Raw genomic sequence first — 19,467 nt, 5'->3', positions numbered from 1 at the left:
TTTTCACACTACAGCTTAACCTGTCGAAAGATAATGAATGAATCATGTATGATAACCAAAAGAGTTATCTTTGCTAAACAGTCTGACACTGTTTGACAGTTTATAGAAACTTTTCGTACTGTTAATGTATTAATATCAATAGTGACATAGTTGTTGTTCAGTGTCTGTGGTGGATCAGATTTAATGTGTGGTTGAACTGTGTAACCTTCTTATGTAAAAATTAATTTTATGTTTAAAGCTGATGGTGTAGTTATTACTTTTCTGTAACGATGTTGAGTCAATTGAACGATCATTTTTCACCCACAAAATCGAACAAATACAATCTGGGGAAATTACGCTGAAGTGTCGTTATAATTCAACATATCAACAGATGTATTTTAATGTCTGTTATCTCTTTAACCTCAAATAAATGTTTATGAATTACATTAGTTGTAATATTGAAGCACTACTTTGTTTTCCAATTGTATCATAAATGAAATTTCTTCGTTTCAGCTAATATTGTATACCACGAATGCAAAATTGTTTGAAATACACAAAAAACAGATCATGGTGGCGTAGAAAGAAGATAGCGAATTAGGAAAGAAAGTAATTTAGTGACAGCTAACAAAAACTGAAATGTAAGTAGGAGGAATAACTGTAGCAACCGAGAAGTACTGCGTATTAAGTTAATTAGGTAATTAATTGGAAAACAAAGAACTGAGCAGCTGACAGCTGTCAGTCACTAAATCCATATTTCAAATCTTTGGACCTCTTAACCAAAGTAGACAATCGCACTGAAATGTGATAGAGATTAATTGCACATCTACTCCCAATATGGTACTCAGTGGTTGTCGACAGCTATACTCACTAACCACATATCACTGCATCGTCTATAAATATAAAGCAAAGCATTACTTTACATCTCTTTACGAGATTGTGTTTTAAACATCAGAAGAGGGCCACCACGTAGCGTCTGACGACAATTTTTGTTATCAAACGGAAAATAAAGAAACGAGGTCTTTACTTTCAAAACCACTGCTTTTTCTCAAGGCTACGTCGCAGCCTGTAAAACCATTTTATCTTAATTTATACTGGAGACTGTGACTAGTTCGCCGGCCGGAGTGGCCGAACGGTTCTAGGCGCTACAGTCTGGAACCGCGCGACCGCTACGGTGGCAGGTTCGAATCCTCCTCGGGCATGGGTGTGTGTGATGTCCTTACGTTAGTTAGGTTTAAGTAGTTCTAAGTTCTAGGGGACTGATGACCACAGCAGTTAAGTCCCATAGTGCTCAGAGCCATTATTTTTGACTGGTTCGCACTCATCCATAAATAAAAGTATTGTACAGTTACGTAACTTACTTGGAAGAAAAAAGAATTGAGTTATGGATGAACAGTTACAGACTTTTATAAGCCTAACTTTATTTAGTGATCCGTATGGGATCTATGTGTCGAGTACTGTAAAATGTTCGTTGTTTTAGCGTTAAAACTGGTTCATGGAACTTTCGAAGCAATTTCTAAGGAACTGTACAATGTGTTCCTTCCAGTGGCGGCCAGCTAAGTTCTTTCAGCAATCCTGTTACTCTCTCCTGCCAGTCAAACGAAGCTGTGACCATTTGCTTCACTCTATTCTGTATACACTCATAGTTATTAAGGACAAATACATAGCCCGAACACGTCAGCAATATTCCAGTATTGACTGTACAAGTGTGCTGCGAGTGTTCTCTTTCGTACATGAGCTACAGTTCTGCCATTTTCTTTACGTACAGCTGCGCCTATATAATGATTCCCCTTTTCTAGTCTTCTCATTATATCATCTAACTGTAAAACGATAACGTATATTTCCGTCTCATAAAGTAAACCGAGTATATATTTTGTCAAGATATAACTGGATATTACAGACGGTTGGATGTAGAGACACGCAGATCTCGGACTTTGCTATGCAGAATATCTTAAATGTATACCTTGTGATATAGTTATCATGTATCTAATGTTTTCAACAGTCATAGATAGCAGCACTGGACCAATATTTTATATATTACTTATTTTCAAATATTAAATTTGACACATACTTTCGACTACAACATAAGATTGCATGAAACTGATTCACTTCATGCCAAAGACATTAAACGTGCTTGCACAATCAGCTGTCCACACATGATACACAATTTAACTTTCTGTTTCCTTTCTAGACATTGTGCCTGACATTGTGAACTTATATTGACAGCCAGGAGCATCTTTTGTTACAATTAAATAATCGGTTTTCAGCTTCCATGAGCTAATCACATCAAACCTGGTATCAAAAGCAGTGCAAAAATTGGTTTTAAGAACTATTTAGAAGTATTCCATTACTCAGTATTCTCAATGATTATAGAAAATGTCTATATATTTTTATTCTAGTAGAGGATCACAAAAATATTAACAAATCAAAAAATGGTGATTCGATATGACTAACGTAATGTTTGTACTCACGGTCAGGCTTGAAGAGGGTCATTACCTGTGAAACCTAAAACCTGATTTGTAAATATTTTTGTTGTCCTCAAGTAGAATTAAAATATATATAAATAGCTGAAACAATTTCAACATCTAAAACATCTGCAAGTCGATAATCTAAATACTATGACTTAAAACATCGTTACAGGATATCTGATTACGTTCCATACTCGTTATCCACATAAAATACAATTGCACATTCAATTTTTCTCGGTGCAACCCTTTGATGTCCACAACCACAATACTCCATAAAAATTTTATTTTCACGAAATTATGATAAAAAATTATTACATTTATAACACTCCCGTTCTCATGCTAACCACGTCCATTCAGTATCTCACCAATTTGACCTAAATCCATAAAAATCCTACACAATATAATCATCTCCCTTTCATATTTAGAATCATTTGACCACACAATAAAGTCTTCAGCATAAATTAACACCGTATCAAAATATAGCTCAGCTGACGATTGAACAATTACTTTGGAAGCCACGGTTCAAAGGAAGCTGACTCATCTGAAAATGGAGAGTTTGTGACAGACTACCCTTGCAGATGTGAAATGCCGGTACGTTAGTAACCTGTGTAACAGCCAGAATGTTCAATAAAAACAAGCGGAAGTGTATTTATTGTCTCGTACGAATGGCAGGTATCAGTTTGTGGGATAAGTTCCATGCCTTGCACTTGGCCGTGCTGGGATTAATGCGGACTGTAGATGATGCTGGAGTTGTCGTCCAATGAGGTTCCGTACGTGCTCGACTGGAGACAGATCTGGTGGTCGAGATGGCAAGGCGACATGATGACACATTCTACACCGTGTTGGGTTCCAACAGCTGTATGCGACCCAGAGTAATCCTGATGGTAAACACACATTGGAATGGTGTTCATGAAAGATATTACAACAAGTCGAATCACCAAACTGACCTACAAATTTGCAGTGAGGGTGCGCGGGATAGCCACGAGAGCGCTCCTGCCGTGAACGAAACCGCATCGCAGACCAGAACTCCAGGTATAGGTGCAGTGTGTCTAGGCCGCAAACAGACAGGCCTACTACTAAACAACATACGGGAATCAATGGCACCGAAGCAGAACCGTCTTTCATCAGAAAACGTAACACACCTCCACTACGCCCTCCAATGAGATCTCCATTGACACCACTGAAGTCACAAATAGCGCTGGTTTGGGGTCAATGGAATGTACGCTTCAAGTCTTCTGGATCGGAGCTGTCCTTGAAGTAACCGATTTGTAACGATTAATTGTGTCACTTCGATTCGAAATGCTACAAGAATTGAAACTTCCTGTCAGATTAAAACTGTGCGCCTGACCGAGACTCAGGACCTTTGCCTTTCGCGGGCAAGTGCTCTACCAACTGAGCTGCCCAAGCACGACTCACGAGCCGTCCTCACAGCTTTACTTCTACCAGTACCTCGCCTCCTACCTTCCAAACTTTACAGATGCTCTCCTGCGAACCCTGCAGAACTAGCACTCCTGAAAGAAAGGATATTGCGAAGGCTGTGGCTAAGCCATGTCTCCGCAATATCGTTTCTTTCAGGAGTGCTAGTTCTGCAAGTTTCGCAGGAGAGCTTCTGTAACGTTTGGCAGGTAGGAGGCGAGGTACTGACAGAAGTAAAGCTGTGAGGGCGGGGTATTGTGTTGCTAGAGGAGGCCGAAATGCACGCGCTTAGCTCAGGCAGGCTGGCGTGAGGTCTGGAACATTACAATGTAATTGATATAGCAATTAAAGTACGTAGTTGATGTAATACTTAACTTTATTCCATAATTGGTGAACATCGGTCTGACGGTACAGGCTTTATAAGATAACCAGCAAAAGATAAATGGCGCCTTGCTAGGTCGTAGCAAATGACGTAGCTGAAGGCTATGCTAACTATCGTCTCGGCAAATGAGAGCGCATTTATCAGTGTAGCTTCGCTAGCAAAGTCGGCTGTACAACTGGGGCGAGTGCTAGGACGTCTCTCTAGACCTGCCGTGTGACGGCGCTCGGTCTGCAATCACTGACAGTGGCGACACGCGGGTCCGACGTATACTAGCGGACCGCGGCTGATTTAAAGGCTACCACGTAGCAAGTGTGGTGTCTGGCGGTGACACCACACGGGGCATGAGTCGTGCTTGGGTAGCTCAGTTGGTAGAGCATTTGCCCGCTAAAGGCTAAGGTCCCGAGTTCGAGTCTCTGTCAGCACACAGTTTTAATCTGCCAGGAAGTTTCATATCAGCGCACACTCCGCTGCAGAGTGAAAATCTCATTCTGGCTACAAGAATGGCTGTTGCAGACGCAACAATGCGCCGCTCCGTACACGAAGGTATTCCCTGTCGGTAGTGCCAAGCAGTCGTTTCTTCCCGTGACCACCGCTGCCAGAAATCGTGTGCAGTGGCTAAGTTCCTAAGTTCCTGCAATATCGTGATAGGAACAGCCAGCTTCTCGTAACGCTATTACATGACCTCGTTCAATAATGGCGTCTTCGTGGTCTTAAAGGCATTCTTTACCAACATCAACTCACAACGTCTAGTCTCAAAGAGAAGAAACGCTCATGATATCATTTAAAGCCTGCCTGATTTGCACGACTGGCGCGAAATTTGAATAGGCGTCATCTTTCAGATATAGAAACACCACTACCATCTTCCTTTTATCTCGCACAACTCCTCCTTGTTACTGGGGTTACTATGGCTGATCTACTCATCTCCCCTATCATAGCCCGTAAATAATCAAGCGGTCTTTGGATGCAGTACGCTAACGAAAATACACTCCTGGAAATGGAAAAAAGAACACATTGACACCGGTGTGTCAGACCCACCATACTTGCTCCGGACACTGCGAGAGGGCTGTACAAGCAATGATCACACGCACGGCACAGCGGACACACCAGGAACCGCGGTGTTGGCCGTCGAATGGCGCTAGCTGCGCAGCATTTGTGCACCGCCGCCGTCAGTGTCAGCCAGTTTGCCGTGGCATACGGAGCTCCATCGCAGTCTTTAACACTGGTAGCATGCCGCGACAGCGTGGACGTGAACCGTATGTGCAGTTGACGGACTTTGAGCGAGGGCGTATAGTGGGCATGCGGGAGGCCGGGTGGACGTACCGCCGAATTGCTCAACACGTGGGGCGTGAGGTCTCCACAGTACATCGATGTTGTCGCCAGTGGTCGGCGGAAGGTGCACGTGCCCGTCGACCTGGGACCGGACCGCAGCGACGCACGGATGCACGCCAAGACCGTAGGATCCTACGCAGTGCCGTAGGGGACCGCACCGCCACTTCCCAGCAAATTAGGGACACTGTTGCTCCTGGGGTATCGGCGAGGATCATTCGCAACCGTCTCCATGAAGCTGGGCTACGGTCCCGCACACCGTTAGGCCGTCTTCCGCTCACGCCCCAACATCGTGCAGCCCGCCTCCAGTGGTGTCACGACAGGCGTGAATGGAGGGACGAATGGAGACGTGTCGTCTTCAGCGATGAGAGTCGCTTCTGCCTTGGTGCCAATGATGGTCGTATGCGTGTTTGGCGCCGTGCAGGTGAGCGCCACAATCAGGACTGCATACGACCGAGGCACACAGGGCCAACACCCGGCATCATGGTGTGGGGAGCGATCTCCTACACTGGCCGTACACCACTGGTGATCGTCGAGGGGACACTGAGTAGTGCACGGTACATCCAAACCGTCATCGAACCCATCGTTCCACCATTCCTAGGCCGGCAAGGGAACTTGCTGTTCCAACAGGACAATGCACGTCCGCATGTATCCCGTGCCACCCAACGTGCTCTAGAAGGTGTAAGTCAACTACCCTGGCCAGCAAGATCTCCGGATCTGTCCCCCATTGAGCATGTTTGGGACTGGATGAAGCGTCGTCTCACGCGGTCTGCACGTCCAGCACGAACGCTGGTCCAACTGAGGCGCCAGGTGGAAATGGCATGGCAAGCCGTTCCACAGGACTACATCCAGCATCTCTACGATCGTCTCCATGGGAGAATAGCAGCCTGCATTGCTGCGAAAGGTGGATATATACTGTACTAGTGCCGACATTGTGCATGCTCTGTTGCCTGTGTCTATGTGCCTGTGGTTCTGTCAGTGTGATCATGTGATGTATCTGACCCCAGGAATGTGTCAATAAAGTTTCCCCTTCCTGGGACAATGAATTCACGGTGTTCTTATTTGAATTTCCAGGAGTGTAGTCTAAATGTGAACGCAACACGTCAGGTGAGACGTACTTATCTCCGTAAAACATGTGTGCTATAATAAACCTGTATCGCTCTTGGTGAAAGAGCTCTAAAATGCGTCGTGTTTGGGGAGCTCTTTTAAGTAAGTAACGTAAAACTGCTTCGGGAATCATTCGACGCTGCAATAGAATTCAACGTGCTTGTTGGCTAGTCGAAGAATGGCGTGTTCCTTGTAACGAAATTCATATTCTGAAGTCTGTTTTATGTGCTGCGAGTTTCCGTTAATGAAACGACAAAAACTCTAAAACTTAGTTTCGGATAGCTGTCTCAGTGTTTGCTACTTGAGAACTGAAATGTCGTCGTTTCAAATAAACCGTGCCCTATTTCCGGAACACTGACAACTCAAGTGATACCAGCGAAGAGATCTTATGAGATTGGAATCGCCGGGGAAGTGGATTATTCAATTTGAGTTCCTTCCTCCGAGCAGTCGCTGGTAATTGAAGGGGAATACAACGAGCGGCAGCAACCGGCTACGAGTCTATTTTATCACCCATAATAAAAGTACGTTCCATTTCTTAGTAAAGAGACAGGATTCCATAGTTCCCCAAAAAACCGACACCGTTCTTTGTGTTTAGGAAATCGTCATCGATAAATAATATACTGTAAGGAGTGTTATTACTTAAGAAGTGCTCCCATTTTCTTAACCTACACTGAAGAAAGGCAACTCACACTCAGTTAAACGGTGAACGTTTAGCTCTTGAAGACACAACTATGAATACTGCTAGCATACTTCGAACATTTCGTACAAACATTAAATATATTTATGAAAAGATCGGTGGTAGGCTTCAATGAAATTCTCAGTAAAGGAAATGGGACACAACAAATTCTATTCGTGTACAACCTTCGTTACAAGTATCACGCGCCGTTGCTATAGTATCGTCATACTGGTACAGTGTATGGATTTAGAATACGGTGGTTGCTGTTGTGATACTTCTTGATTGATTAAAACTGTAAGAAGCCAGGACATGGAAACGGGTCTTTCCTAGACAGCTTCCCTCCAACGGTGAAGTTTGCATGAAGTTCCATCAAGGCACAGAGATTTTATGTATATACAAGTAGCATTCAGTAAAATACCAATGACATGAATTAACCTCAAGTTATAAATGTCATGCAAAAACAAATGTATCTATCACTGACTCTCTCATCCTTTGCTCGCCGATTCTGCGGAGATCTCCCTAGTTCTTTACCTAATCGTCCACCTAGTTTTCGACATTCACCTATAGCTCCACATCATTAAAGCTTTGATTCTCTTGTGTTTCGGTTTTCACACATACGTAAATTCTCAGAAATTTATTCATCAAAATAAGAACATGTTTGTACTAGCGAACTTCTCTTGGCGAGGAATGCCCTTTTTCCAGTTCTAGTCTGGTTTTTACATCCATCTTGCTTCGTCCGTCATGGGTTATTTTGCTGCCTATGTAGCAGAACTTCGTAACATAGCAGAATTATTTAACTTCATCTACTTTGTGATCCGAAATTCTGAAAACTTTCGCGTTTTTTCTCATTTCCGGTACTTCTCACTACTTTCGTCTTTCTTCGACTTACTCTCAGTCCATATTCAGTATCATTAGACTGTTCGTTCATTTAACAGAGCCCGTAATTCTTCTTCGCTTTCACTGAGGGTAGCAATGTTGTCAGCGAATCACGTCATTGATGTCCTTTCACCTTGTATTTTAGTCCCAGTATCTGCTTACTTCCGTCGTCGCTTGTTCTATGTATAGATTGAACAGCAGGGGCAAGGGGCAACACCATTGCTTAACCAGATTTTAATCCGATCACTACATTATTGGTCTTCCATTATTATTGTTCAATCTAGGTTCTTATACGCATAGTATATCCGTCTTTTCCTATAGCTTCCTCCTTTTTTAATCAGAACTTCAAAATATCATGAACCATATGACAGCGTTGAACGCTGTTTCGGCTCGACAAATCCTCTGAAGGTGTCTTGATGTTTCTTCTGTCTTGCTTCCATTGTCAACCACAATGTCAGAACTGCCTCTTGGTGCCTCTACGTTTCCTAAAGCCATACTGATCCTAATGTAACAGATCTTCAATTTTCTTTCCCATACTCCTGTATATTATTCTTGTCAACAAGTTGGCTGTATGACCTTTTAAGCTAAGCGTCCAACAATTTTCGCACTTGACGGGTCTTGCTTTCTTTGGGACATTGTGGATGCTGTTTTACCGGAGATCTGATGGTATATCGCCTGGTTACAGATATACTCTTTTAAATTTAAAATAAATCGTCAAATAATCCAAAAGTTGTAATGCTTTATGTACAGGGTGTTAGGGAATTATTTTGTTTTTGGTGACTGAGAACAGTGTACTGAACAACATGACATTAGAATCTACTTCATTTACAGGATAATAGTCATACGTCTTAGGAGTAGTATGTTTTTAGGTTTGTTAGTACATCCAAGAACATGTGGGAAGACCAAGTCATTAATGCTTATTTTCCCCTGGGCAGAAGTTCACGTGTCGAAATATTGACACGTGGATGCATAACGGTCAGTCTAGACTGACAGGAGTAGTCCACGTAGTGGTGCAATTACGACAGTGCAGAAAACATCAGGTAGTAAATTATGTGACACATTTGTGGGACGAATGTTACACTCAGAAGAAACAAGTAACACACTGAAGTCGGTACCAATGATCACAACGTCTGCTCTTACAATTCTAACATCTTGTATGTAAAGTACCTACAGTGCATATTATCACTATATGAAGATTCTTTGTTCTTACTGAGCAGCAGAAAAGGTGCCGCATGAAACCCCACTGTATCTTTTATGATAATTAAATTAATACATTGTTATGTGCCACTAATTAGCAATCACGTCGTTAATCGAAACGATAGAGAATGGTGTTCGTTTACGTTTGTTTAACCTTGCGGCACGCGCCCTTAAGATTGTTGCGTCAGCGGGCGCTACATTTAAATACATAAAAAAGGAGTTTCTTTTAATTTTTTGGTGGAATTAATTATTTATTGTTTATAACATCACCCTTAACAGCAACTTTTAATATGATCTGTATACATATATCCAAGGTCCACGGGAAAATTAAAATTGTTACAGAATATCTGACATACGTTACTAGGATATTTCCTAAGCGCTACTTTAAAAACAAATTCTAAATAAATTATAACCACAGATATGATTCGATTTTTAGCATTGTTAAGGCAAGTTTTACAAAAACGTGTAATATGTATAAAAACTTTGCAGTAATAATAAAGAATAATGTAATCAGTAAATACATATCAAGAATCACACACTTTCTTCCTCCGGAGAAGCTCTGTAATCATTACATGTGACAACATTGTGGCAATGTTCCTTGCAAACGATTCTTTTCCAGCTATTGCAAGTGACAGTAGTTTTATTTTTTTTTACCACCACAAAGGTGGCACCTCCCACACCTTCTTACAGTCTTATCGTGATTGGCGGGAATTGATTGATGAGGTGACAGAAATCCTTGATTATCTCGTGGTAGAGTAGAGAGCTGAGCTCTTTCTTTCAAATGACACTCCATCAGAGCCAAGGCCAGGTTTGTTAGGTAGGTTCTTCTTCTGAATCTTTTCTCTGGATTGTTTGCAAAAAACCAAGACCTGGGAATTTATCCCAGCAATATCCAGATAACAAAAAACCAATGCTAAGGGCAATCTTCTTGTGGTCCTTTGTGTAGAGTACGATGTACACATATAATCCACAGTACCTACTCCACCTTCTGTTGCATTGTAGTCCTAATTTACAACAGACTTGCCTGTAGCGGTGTCGATTTCAGCAGTTGCATGCATTGACGACAGGAAAAGCACAGCCTTGTTCCATTTTGTTTGGCACGAAAAAAGACAGAAGTCAACTTGAAATCCGAAAAGACAATTTCCAATTTCTCGCGATCTGTTGGGCGAAAATTCCGGAGGAATTTCCTTCTTGTTCTTTTTCAATGTTGCAATGAACGTTAGCCCATTTTCTAAAAGATGCTGGGCTACAGGGTAACTACTGTAGTAGTTGACCGTAGTTACATTCCTGTGAGTTCCCTTGGTTGGCTCAACCAATCTCTTCACAATATCCATTGGCTGGTTAGACGCAACATATGGGCCAGGATTCTGTCTGCCGCGGAATACTTCAAAATTAAAAGTATAAAATGTCTTGCTATCGCACGATGCATACAACTTCAATCCATACTTAGGAATGCACTGAACAAAACCACAACGTCCGCGAAATGGTTGTGAACTCCCCTGGACTGTAGTTATTTCTGCAGCTGTTCAGAAATGCTGAGTGGAGATTGCGGATGGCAACAAGTTTATCAGTTGCTAGTCGTTCTTTTCTTGTAGACGTATTGTCAAACCTGAGTGAGCGGAGCAAGGACAGAAAGCGCTTGTAGCTAAATACTGCCCTTAGAATAATCATTCCTGTTCCACTTAATGTCCACAGTTCTAATACATTTGTGCGTCCTCCTTTTTGTACAGCAATGAGATACAGTGCTCCTAAAAGAGCCGTTATTTCAGAAGCAGAAGTAGTTTTGCAATTTCTAGCCCTTGAGTAATTCACAGATGATCTCTTGTTATTTATGTACTTGTTTGTGTTTGCAACGACATAATCAATTATCTCAGGATCAAACAAATTGAGAAAACTTTCAGTTTCAGTTTTAGCTTCTCTACCATTGCGTTTCGGGCCAGGTAGGACTTTGATTATATTCTTACGTTTTGGTTTCCCTAGTAGTGCTAACGAATTATTTATCCACAAAGTTTCTTGGTCCTTACCAAAATAAAAATGGCAGTCATCATGTGACATTCCTTTCACTTCATTCCCGTCAACGGATGACTGCTCAGATTCGCTGGAATGATCTGCAGTTTCAATTATTTCTGCTTCCTCATCGCTGTCAGAGAAATCTGCATAATCTTCTTCGTCAGATGATTGCAGAAGAAGACGCTCAATTTCTTCTGGTGTTAGTCCTTTCCTGTGTGCGGACCTGGGAGACAATAAAATAATTCTAATACCAAAGGCATGTTAATAAAGCTTCTAATCATCAAAACAGTCGATAGTGGTACGGCTACATGTACTTACATTACCGGGCGCGTGCGGTACACAGTGCCTTCTCGGTGCAGTCGTCCACTTCACAGGTGAGTAACAGCTGTTATGGTGGGTATAATGACGGCGCAGTAATGCAGTTTGGCGTGTGACTAAACAATCGAAGCATATCTAGCACCACTGTTGTGTGCTCGGCGCGCTGAAGTAATCATTGAACGAAAACAAAATTGGCGGCACTGTATGCCGCCACGCGTCCGCCGCCGGGTTAATATTTTCAACATTACGAAAACTAACATTTTGTGTTCTGCAGCTCGCAAAAGGTGAGTGTAACGTTCAAGCATAGGGGGGGGGGGGGGGTGTTGTAAATGGAGGATAGTGTAACTAGGAAAACCTGAAGTTTCCTTGAAGTTGTTTCAATCTAGTGACTGAATTCAGAACCATATAAAGGAAGGCTTACTAGAAACTCTACAATATACAGAGTGACAATTATTGAAGTACCTACTGTCGTAGGTTCGAATCCTGCCTCAGACATGGATGTGTGTGTTGTCCGTAGGGTAGTTAGGTTTAAGTAGTTCTAAGTTCTAGGGGACTGATGACCTCGGATGTTAAGTCCTATAGTGCTAAGAGGCAGTTGAACCATTTTTTTTATGAAATGTGGTGAAATTAAGATTTCCTTAATGGTTTTCAGTCTGGAAGCTTATAGTTCTCTAAAAGAAGAAGTAAAAGATATGTTTATCTCTCTAGCGAGATTAGAACCTAAACCTAACAGAGTGTTTTCTGCAGAAATCGGCCATATTACTATTTAGCTAGCGAGCTGCAGATGCCACAGTATGTGCACGCTCTCTTTGCGGTATTGTTGATTAAAAGAGATAATTAGTCATGTTAAATATGAGATTTGTTACAGTATCTTTGAGGAAATGACCTCCCTAGAGTAAAAAAAAAATAAATTTGACACCTCATTGTTACACCTTAAATGACCCAACGCTACTCCGATTGTGGTTGTACATATGGCGTGTGTAGGTGTGATGATCGTCTATGTTGTGCTTGCAGTGCTCACGTCTAAAAGTGAAATAAATCAGGCCTGCCACTGACAACCTGCAGCTGGGAATAATATGTGAATAAGTCCCCAAGTTGTGATAATACTCTTACTTAATCAGAATCGATACTTCGAATCTAACACTAGGAAAATTAGAACAACTGGGTTCTGTGAAAATACGTATTACATACAAGAACACTAAAAGATGGACATTTAACGGGTATTGACATAGAACTTATTAATATATCTTTGAGTTCGGCAAAACATCCATGAGTTGACTAGAAACTGCATCCCTGTTTACTCGATATAATCCCAAAGTAGTTGGTACTGATTAGCATCGATAGTAGTTCGAAAGGCTCGTCGTAAACTTCAACCCTTTTCGTAAGTTCTTCCTTCACTTCTTCAACATCCGATTCTACTATTTCAAAACGATTATTTTTGCCTGCAACGTTCTGCTCAAGTTCAATGATAACTTCATTTATCCTTTGATGACTTGATTTAGCCCGCTTTTTTAGAGCCTCATTAGTTTCGTCGGTCTTTTCACTGAGTCCTTCGTTTATCTGCTCTAATTATCGCTTAATGTCTTCCCTTACTTGTTTGTAATCATGCACTATAGATCGTTTAATATCTTCCCTTAATTGTTTGTACTCATCTTTAATATCTTCCCTTAATTATTTGTACTCATGCTCTACTGATCGCTTAATATCTTGCCTTAATTGTTTGTTATCTTGCATTAAAGTTTTGAGCATGTCAACGATGGACAGGTCAGGCCTAAGTTTACACTCATCCCGTCTAGGCGTCTCCATGATTGGTGACGACATTGCATTAGGACTTCCCATCTGTGTTGATAGACTACTGTCCCCTAACCCGGCATCCGACACTTCACTACTCCTTGCTTCTATTTCCGTTGCCACCTGATTACTTTCGCCTACAGAGTCTACTTTCACCTCTCTGTCTACTGCACTTGCACCAACCTCATTATTTGCCGTATTGAACCACAGATAAGTCATTCAAGCGTGCAATAAACAAATCACCACACTCGTAGCACAGAATGAATGGCAATAGCCACAACCAAACTACAACGCCGTATGCACTCAATGCTATAATTCGTGCTCAGAAGCACACATAACATATAAGATCACGTAAAAAAAAAGAAATATAAGCTAACGTAGATATAGTTCTGCAGTTGTATCAACTGTTGGTAAAAATTTAGACCACTAAGTATACAGGATCTGGCAGTGACATTTACTTTACTGTATGATCGGCAAAGAAATTATGGTTTGCAATTTTGTGAACAAAAGTATTTCAACTGTTACTGTTTGTAATAACGTAGTTATAGAACGCAATCTGCACTGCCAGTTAATTACTGTCATTGCGTCAGTTGCGTGAGGTAACATTGTGATGCGCGACTTAACTTTGCGTTGTCTGCTGGCTCCGTAGTCGCGACTGTTGCGTAGCGCCGACTCAGTTGACGCCGTCCGGCTGTCAGAACTGCAACCTCTCTGCAAAGCGTGGTAATATTTGCTGTGTCGCTCCTAGGCGACGCTTACGTCGTATACGGTGACGGCTGCCAAAAAGTTTTCACTTTTGCCCATAGGTGCCACTAGCGTCGTCTTCGTAATGGCTGCCAAATAACTGTTCCCTTTCGCACATAGATGCCGCTAGCGTCGTCAAAAGGGCACCACCGCGGAGTATGTTTACTTTGTAGCACTAGTTCTTTGCACTGGCAAGGACAGGACGAGTATATACACTGTGTCACAAGCTCTTTGACGTACGCATCCCACAGTTCACGTGACGTCACTCAATAATATAAACTAACAATCACTGTTTATACGCAATTAGTTCACACTCCAAGCTAATTATACGGCACTTCTTATCCGAAATTGCAGGTCCTGTCACGGTCGCCATGTAACATGTCCGGGAGTACTAATGGGAGTTGGGTACCTAAAACGGTTTTCTCCACTTCTGCTATTCTTGACCGTGCGCCCTATCCACACCACGTACCTGGTAATCCCGCGGCAGTCGTATTGCTCTGCTCCACACTGCTGCTGGCTTGCCTGAAATTATGTATGTAATATGCAAGCAAGTTAGAGGACCCACTCAACGTCAAAGCACAACACTGTTCTACATCTGGTATGAACAACTATATTCTGAGACGATAAGAAATCACAGGTTGCAGTGTTTACACTCTAAGTCGTAAATGTTTATCCCAATTAACAATCTTGATGATTATCTGTCCACAATATCACTTGGACGAGAGTACGCGTAACCGACAAAACGCGGGTGGTTGTTGATAATGCGGAAGCCGAACGATCGCACGGAAGTTCTTAAGCTCGTCACGCATACACAGATATCTGGTACCAGTTCTCCTTGACACTAGTAATAAATCTTAACACTGTTCACAAAGTTAAATTTACAGTTCACAGTTCTCAGTTGTACAAGCATGCGCGTAACCGTCGCGGCGCGGCTGATTACTGATGATGCAGAACGCGATAATCGAACGCACGTTCATACGCTCGCTACAAGACACTGGCACTTAAATACTCTCTTTTGTGGTAAATAGTGTTACTGATTGACATTAGTTCATTCTCGGGGATCGAACACGGCGCAGATGATTGGTACTGTATGGTACGACACGCAACGAGAGGATACACAAATACGTTATCAGCAGCACTGCTCATTTTTAAATTACTTATTGACGCACTTTGGTCTGAATCATTTGCTTATTTTATCACTTTATTGTAATAGCACTTGTAGCACCACTTCAACTTCCATACTAACAATACCTCTCACATGCAGAGCTACACGCAACGCAACATAACAGTTCCGTGTCCCGCGCTCTACTCTGCAGACGCGGCTGCCCGCAAAGTTACTGCACAACTAAGTCAGCGATATGACAGTACGCTTACAACCTGAGCACGAAGACACAATACAGGGGCGACCTGCCGCTATCGGCCGCTATTGTAGTAGGGCCGGAAGTATAACTGGATAACACTTCTGAACTCTGCAAATCTTGGGACGCAGGTGAGAGGGACGAAGAAGCGGCACCTCGGAAACCACACAGGCTGGGTTATTTCGAAGGATTTTTACTCAGAAGCGTACCATTGTACGAGTATAGGTTTTTCCTCGCAATCTTTCCGTGCTGGACGACAAAAGACTAAAATATGGTTGGTCGGCGTTCGGAAGAATCTGTATAGAGGGAGAATATTCCGTGCTTTCGGGAATATGATTCGTTTTTCGGAATTACGAGAGCCGAGCCGAGCCTTGCTGGGAGGCCAGCGGTGGAGAGACGAGGTCTTCCGTTGTGAGCGCACGTGGGTGACAGTCGCTCGAGCGTTGTTGGTATCGACTGACTTGCTGTCTTTGCTCTCAGAAGAATTTATAGTTATAACAGTTAGGTGCTGTACTCTTGCGAATCTATACGATTCTGGACTTCTCCTCCGGATTGGGAGTCGTCGTAGAGTACGCAGCGTTCAGTAATGGAGAGCACTTCCTCTGGCTATACTTACGTTGAGACGTTATCTGAACTTCGTCCTTGTGGCTGGGAGTTTGCGTTTCTCGTCTGTAGAACACAGAGAGGAGAAGACAGTACTAGAGCATAGTATATTAGTCAGAGGACCGCCTTCTGCGGTCCTAGTGTTCGAAAGAGTTTATTTGTGGCTAGAGTTCTTCCATCGTCGCAGACCAGTACGAGAACCATGACCGGACGCAGTACATACGGTGATACTGCAAATTGCTTAGGGCTATAAAAGCTCAACAGCTGTGATCACGTTAGTTTATTTCCACTGAGGTTCCATAACACCGCAGATCATCTTTCAAAGTAGTGTCTTCTAGTATTTGGCCCGTAGATGATGTCAGTCATTTCGCGTTATTGATATTAGCCCATGCAGTCATAATACGGGGCAGAGGTAGGCAATTGATTAGTAATTTTTCTTAGTAAATGTAAACTTTGTAATATAAAGGTTTTTTGATCTACAATAAATATATAAGCAGGAAAAACGTTTATCATTTAGTATGATTAGTTGCCTTCATCATTCATTTATGTTTATACTATAATTTACAGAATTAAGAGATCCTAAGATCTGCTACAGGGGGTAGTCAGACCGGGCCAAATCTTCATTTTAGCGTTTATTATTTTGCGTTGCGGACATTCGTTTTGCACCCGCCTGGAGGAGCACCTTGGACGCTTCTAGACGCGTGGTCCGATAGAGAGAGTCTCTGGCCATACATCTTTAATAACATGAAATATTTTGTAATTAATGAGGTGTTGACATAAGTGCCAACACCGTGTTTCTTGAGGAGGCCGAAATGCACGCTGTTCAAGCTCACGCAAACGGTCGTGAGGTCTGGAACAGGTCAGAGAAATAAGACTAGCAAACAGGAGGTAACTGGTAGAATACTTAACTTTATTCCATAATTGGAGAACATAGGTCTGACGGTACAGGCTTTATAAGATAACCAGCAAAAGATAAATGGCGCCTTGCTAGGTCGTAGCAATTGACGTAGCTGAAGGCTATGCTAACTATCGTCTCGGCAAATGAGAGCGCTATGTGTCAGTTCCATCTCTAGCAAAGTCGGCTGTACAACTGGGGCGAGTCCTAGGAAGTCTCTCTAGACCTGCCGTGTGGCGGCGCTCGGTCTGCAATCACTGATAGTGGCGACACGCGGGTCCGACGTATACTAATGGACCGCGGCCGATTTAAAAGCTACCACCTAGCAAGTGTGGTGTCTGGCCGTGACATCACAATTAACATATCGTTCCAGTAGTTATCCAGTTACATAAACAGAGTGTCCCAGTTCCGTTATAACTGCCTGTGTGAAATTCCAAACTGCAATGTTAGCTCGCAGCGGGGTGTGGCGTTACGATCCTTGAAGTTTCAACAGTAGCTGTAGAGAAGCTCAAAGTGCTAGCTTCACTGCAGACTGTGTCCTGAGCGTGAGTGTAACAGTAAATGTCCGACACTTGTCAGAAATCGGCGGTGGAACAGTGAGAGAACAAGAGGTTTTTTGAGTCTGCCATCATCTGTGGGTGAGAATTCATCGGATTCGCCGAACACCGAGAGGCAGTTTCCTGGTCGCTCGTGCACTACAATGATCCAGCCCACAAAGTGAAGACTGTGTGCGAGTTTCTTGCCAGCAAATGGATCACAGTCGTATGGAGTAGGACACACGGCAGCACAACGTGTCTTCACCTGCGCCTGAGATTTGCTCACTCAGTGTAAATTTTCATTAATATCTCATATTTCTCCGGCTACAACGCGTGACTTTACTACGGCGTCAGACTTTGTTTTAATGAATGATTGGACGGACGGCGTAACGAATTACACGACGGGTTGTAACGTTGCTGCCACCGGCGTTAGGAGACGCTGCGCCATTATTCACGGTGTACGGCACAGGTACGCCCCACGCGTCGGATACATCGCGCTGCGTACGCGCCGAATAGCCGGAAATAAAACAACGGCAGCGCGCGGCGGCGTCCAAATAAAATCCGGAAGCAGAGAGAAGGCGGAGGCGGCGGCGTCGGCGGCGGCGGCAGCGGCGTTATGCGCGTGGGCGGATCGGCAGGGCGGGGCAGCAGTTAAATTTAACGACCGTAAGCCGGCTCTGCTGGGCCGGAGAGTGGCACAGCCAGAGCACGGGACAGGGCGCGGCAGAACGGCAAGAAGCGGCCGCCTGCGGCAGAGTGACCCCGCGGGATGAATGGGGAGAGCACGTGGCAGCTCTGTTAATTGCCGCTACATGCTCGCCGGCGATTCCAGTGACGTACGCGAGTCAAGACGTCACCACCGCACACTGGCAGTGACACTGCATAGTGTGGGCTGGACAAAACGTGAGAGCGAGTTGTCGCACTGATACAGAGATACCTTTGATACCAAACGATTTTTTTTTCCTGGAGTAACTGGGAATCGTCCTTAGTGATTTTTGTTGATTGGTTCAGGGTTAAGGGACTAGACCGATGTCATCAGTCTCTCTGCTTGCATTTTATATTTCCTTATTACGGTTTAACGTATTAAATTTAAAAAAACCCAATCCTCAAGATAGGAAAAGTTTCAGAGAAGCTCGAAATTTAAAGCGAATTTCAGTGTGCAGTCCTTAAATAGCGAGCCGTGCGTGGTTCGTGTTCGTGCCATATCTTATTTAACACCCTGTTTTTACCGTACTGCCGCCTCGTGATGTTAGTTTTCAATTACTGGTGTCACTGAGTTGCTGCCTTGCCTGTCCGTGAGCGGCAGCAGCAGCGCATATCGCTATAGGCCCTGCCGTATTATCTTTGTTGGACTGCTATTGCTTCCTGGTCGTCATGTGTCGTCCAGGTAGTTGGAGCGCGCCAGCAGTGCAGTTCGGACCGGGGAATGTAGTCAGCTGGAACGCACCTGCAGTGGGGTTCGGACCTGGCAGTCGGACAGTTTGGACGTGGCAGAAGTTCGGTCGGGTTGGAGCAGCTGTGAGGTTCTGGTAGCCATGACTCGCCCGACCGTTACCGGCACACATGGCTTGACTGGGGATGGTCTTGGTTGATCATCGGTTGGTCGTCTTACTAGACGACGTGTATTTGCTTGCTGATCACTTATAGGTTGGCGGTGTGTGTCTCAACTCGTGGTTCATACTTGTGGTTGCACAGCCACTGCTTTCAACACTGGTCGCCTTCTTTGTCTAAGTGTTTGTGAAATTGTTTGTATCCTGTGATGTCGACTGCCCAGTTATTTTAGTGCTG

At 43.4% G+C, this 19,467-nt stretch overlaps 1 protein-coding gene across 1 annotated transcript in view; it reads left to right on the top strand.

Annotated features, from left to right (window-relative positions):
* LOC126092718 (orexin receptor type 2-like) overlaps window positions 1-18,452 on the top strand; it is a 120,186-nt gene extending 101,734 nt beyond the window's left edge. The window contains exon 7 of the mRNA XM_049908441.1: window positions 18,149-18,452. Coding sequence (XP_049764398.1) covers window positions 18,149-18,452 — 304 coding nt within the window. The remainder of the gene's footprint in view (window positions 1-18,148) is intronic.
* Window positions 18,453-19,467: the final 1,015 nt, after the last annotated feature.

The sequence above is a fragment of the Schistocerca cancellata genome, chromosome 7 (assembly GCF_023864275.1).
Source record: "Schistocerca cancellata isolate TAMUIC-IGC-003103 chromosome 7, iqSchCanc2.1, whole genome shotgun sequence".
Lineage (NCBI taxonomy): Eukaryota > Metazoa > Arthropoda > Insecta > Orthoptera > Acrididae > Schistocerca > Schistocerca cancellata.
Note: the sequence above shows the minus strand (reverse complement) of the source record. Positions and strands in the feature narration are given on the sequence as shown.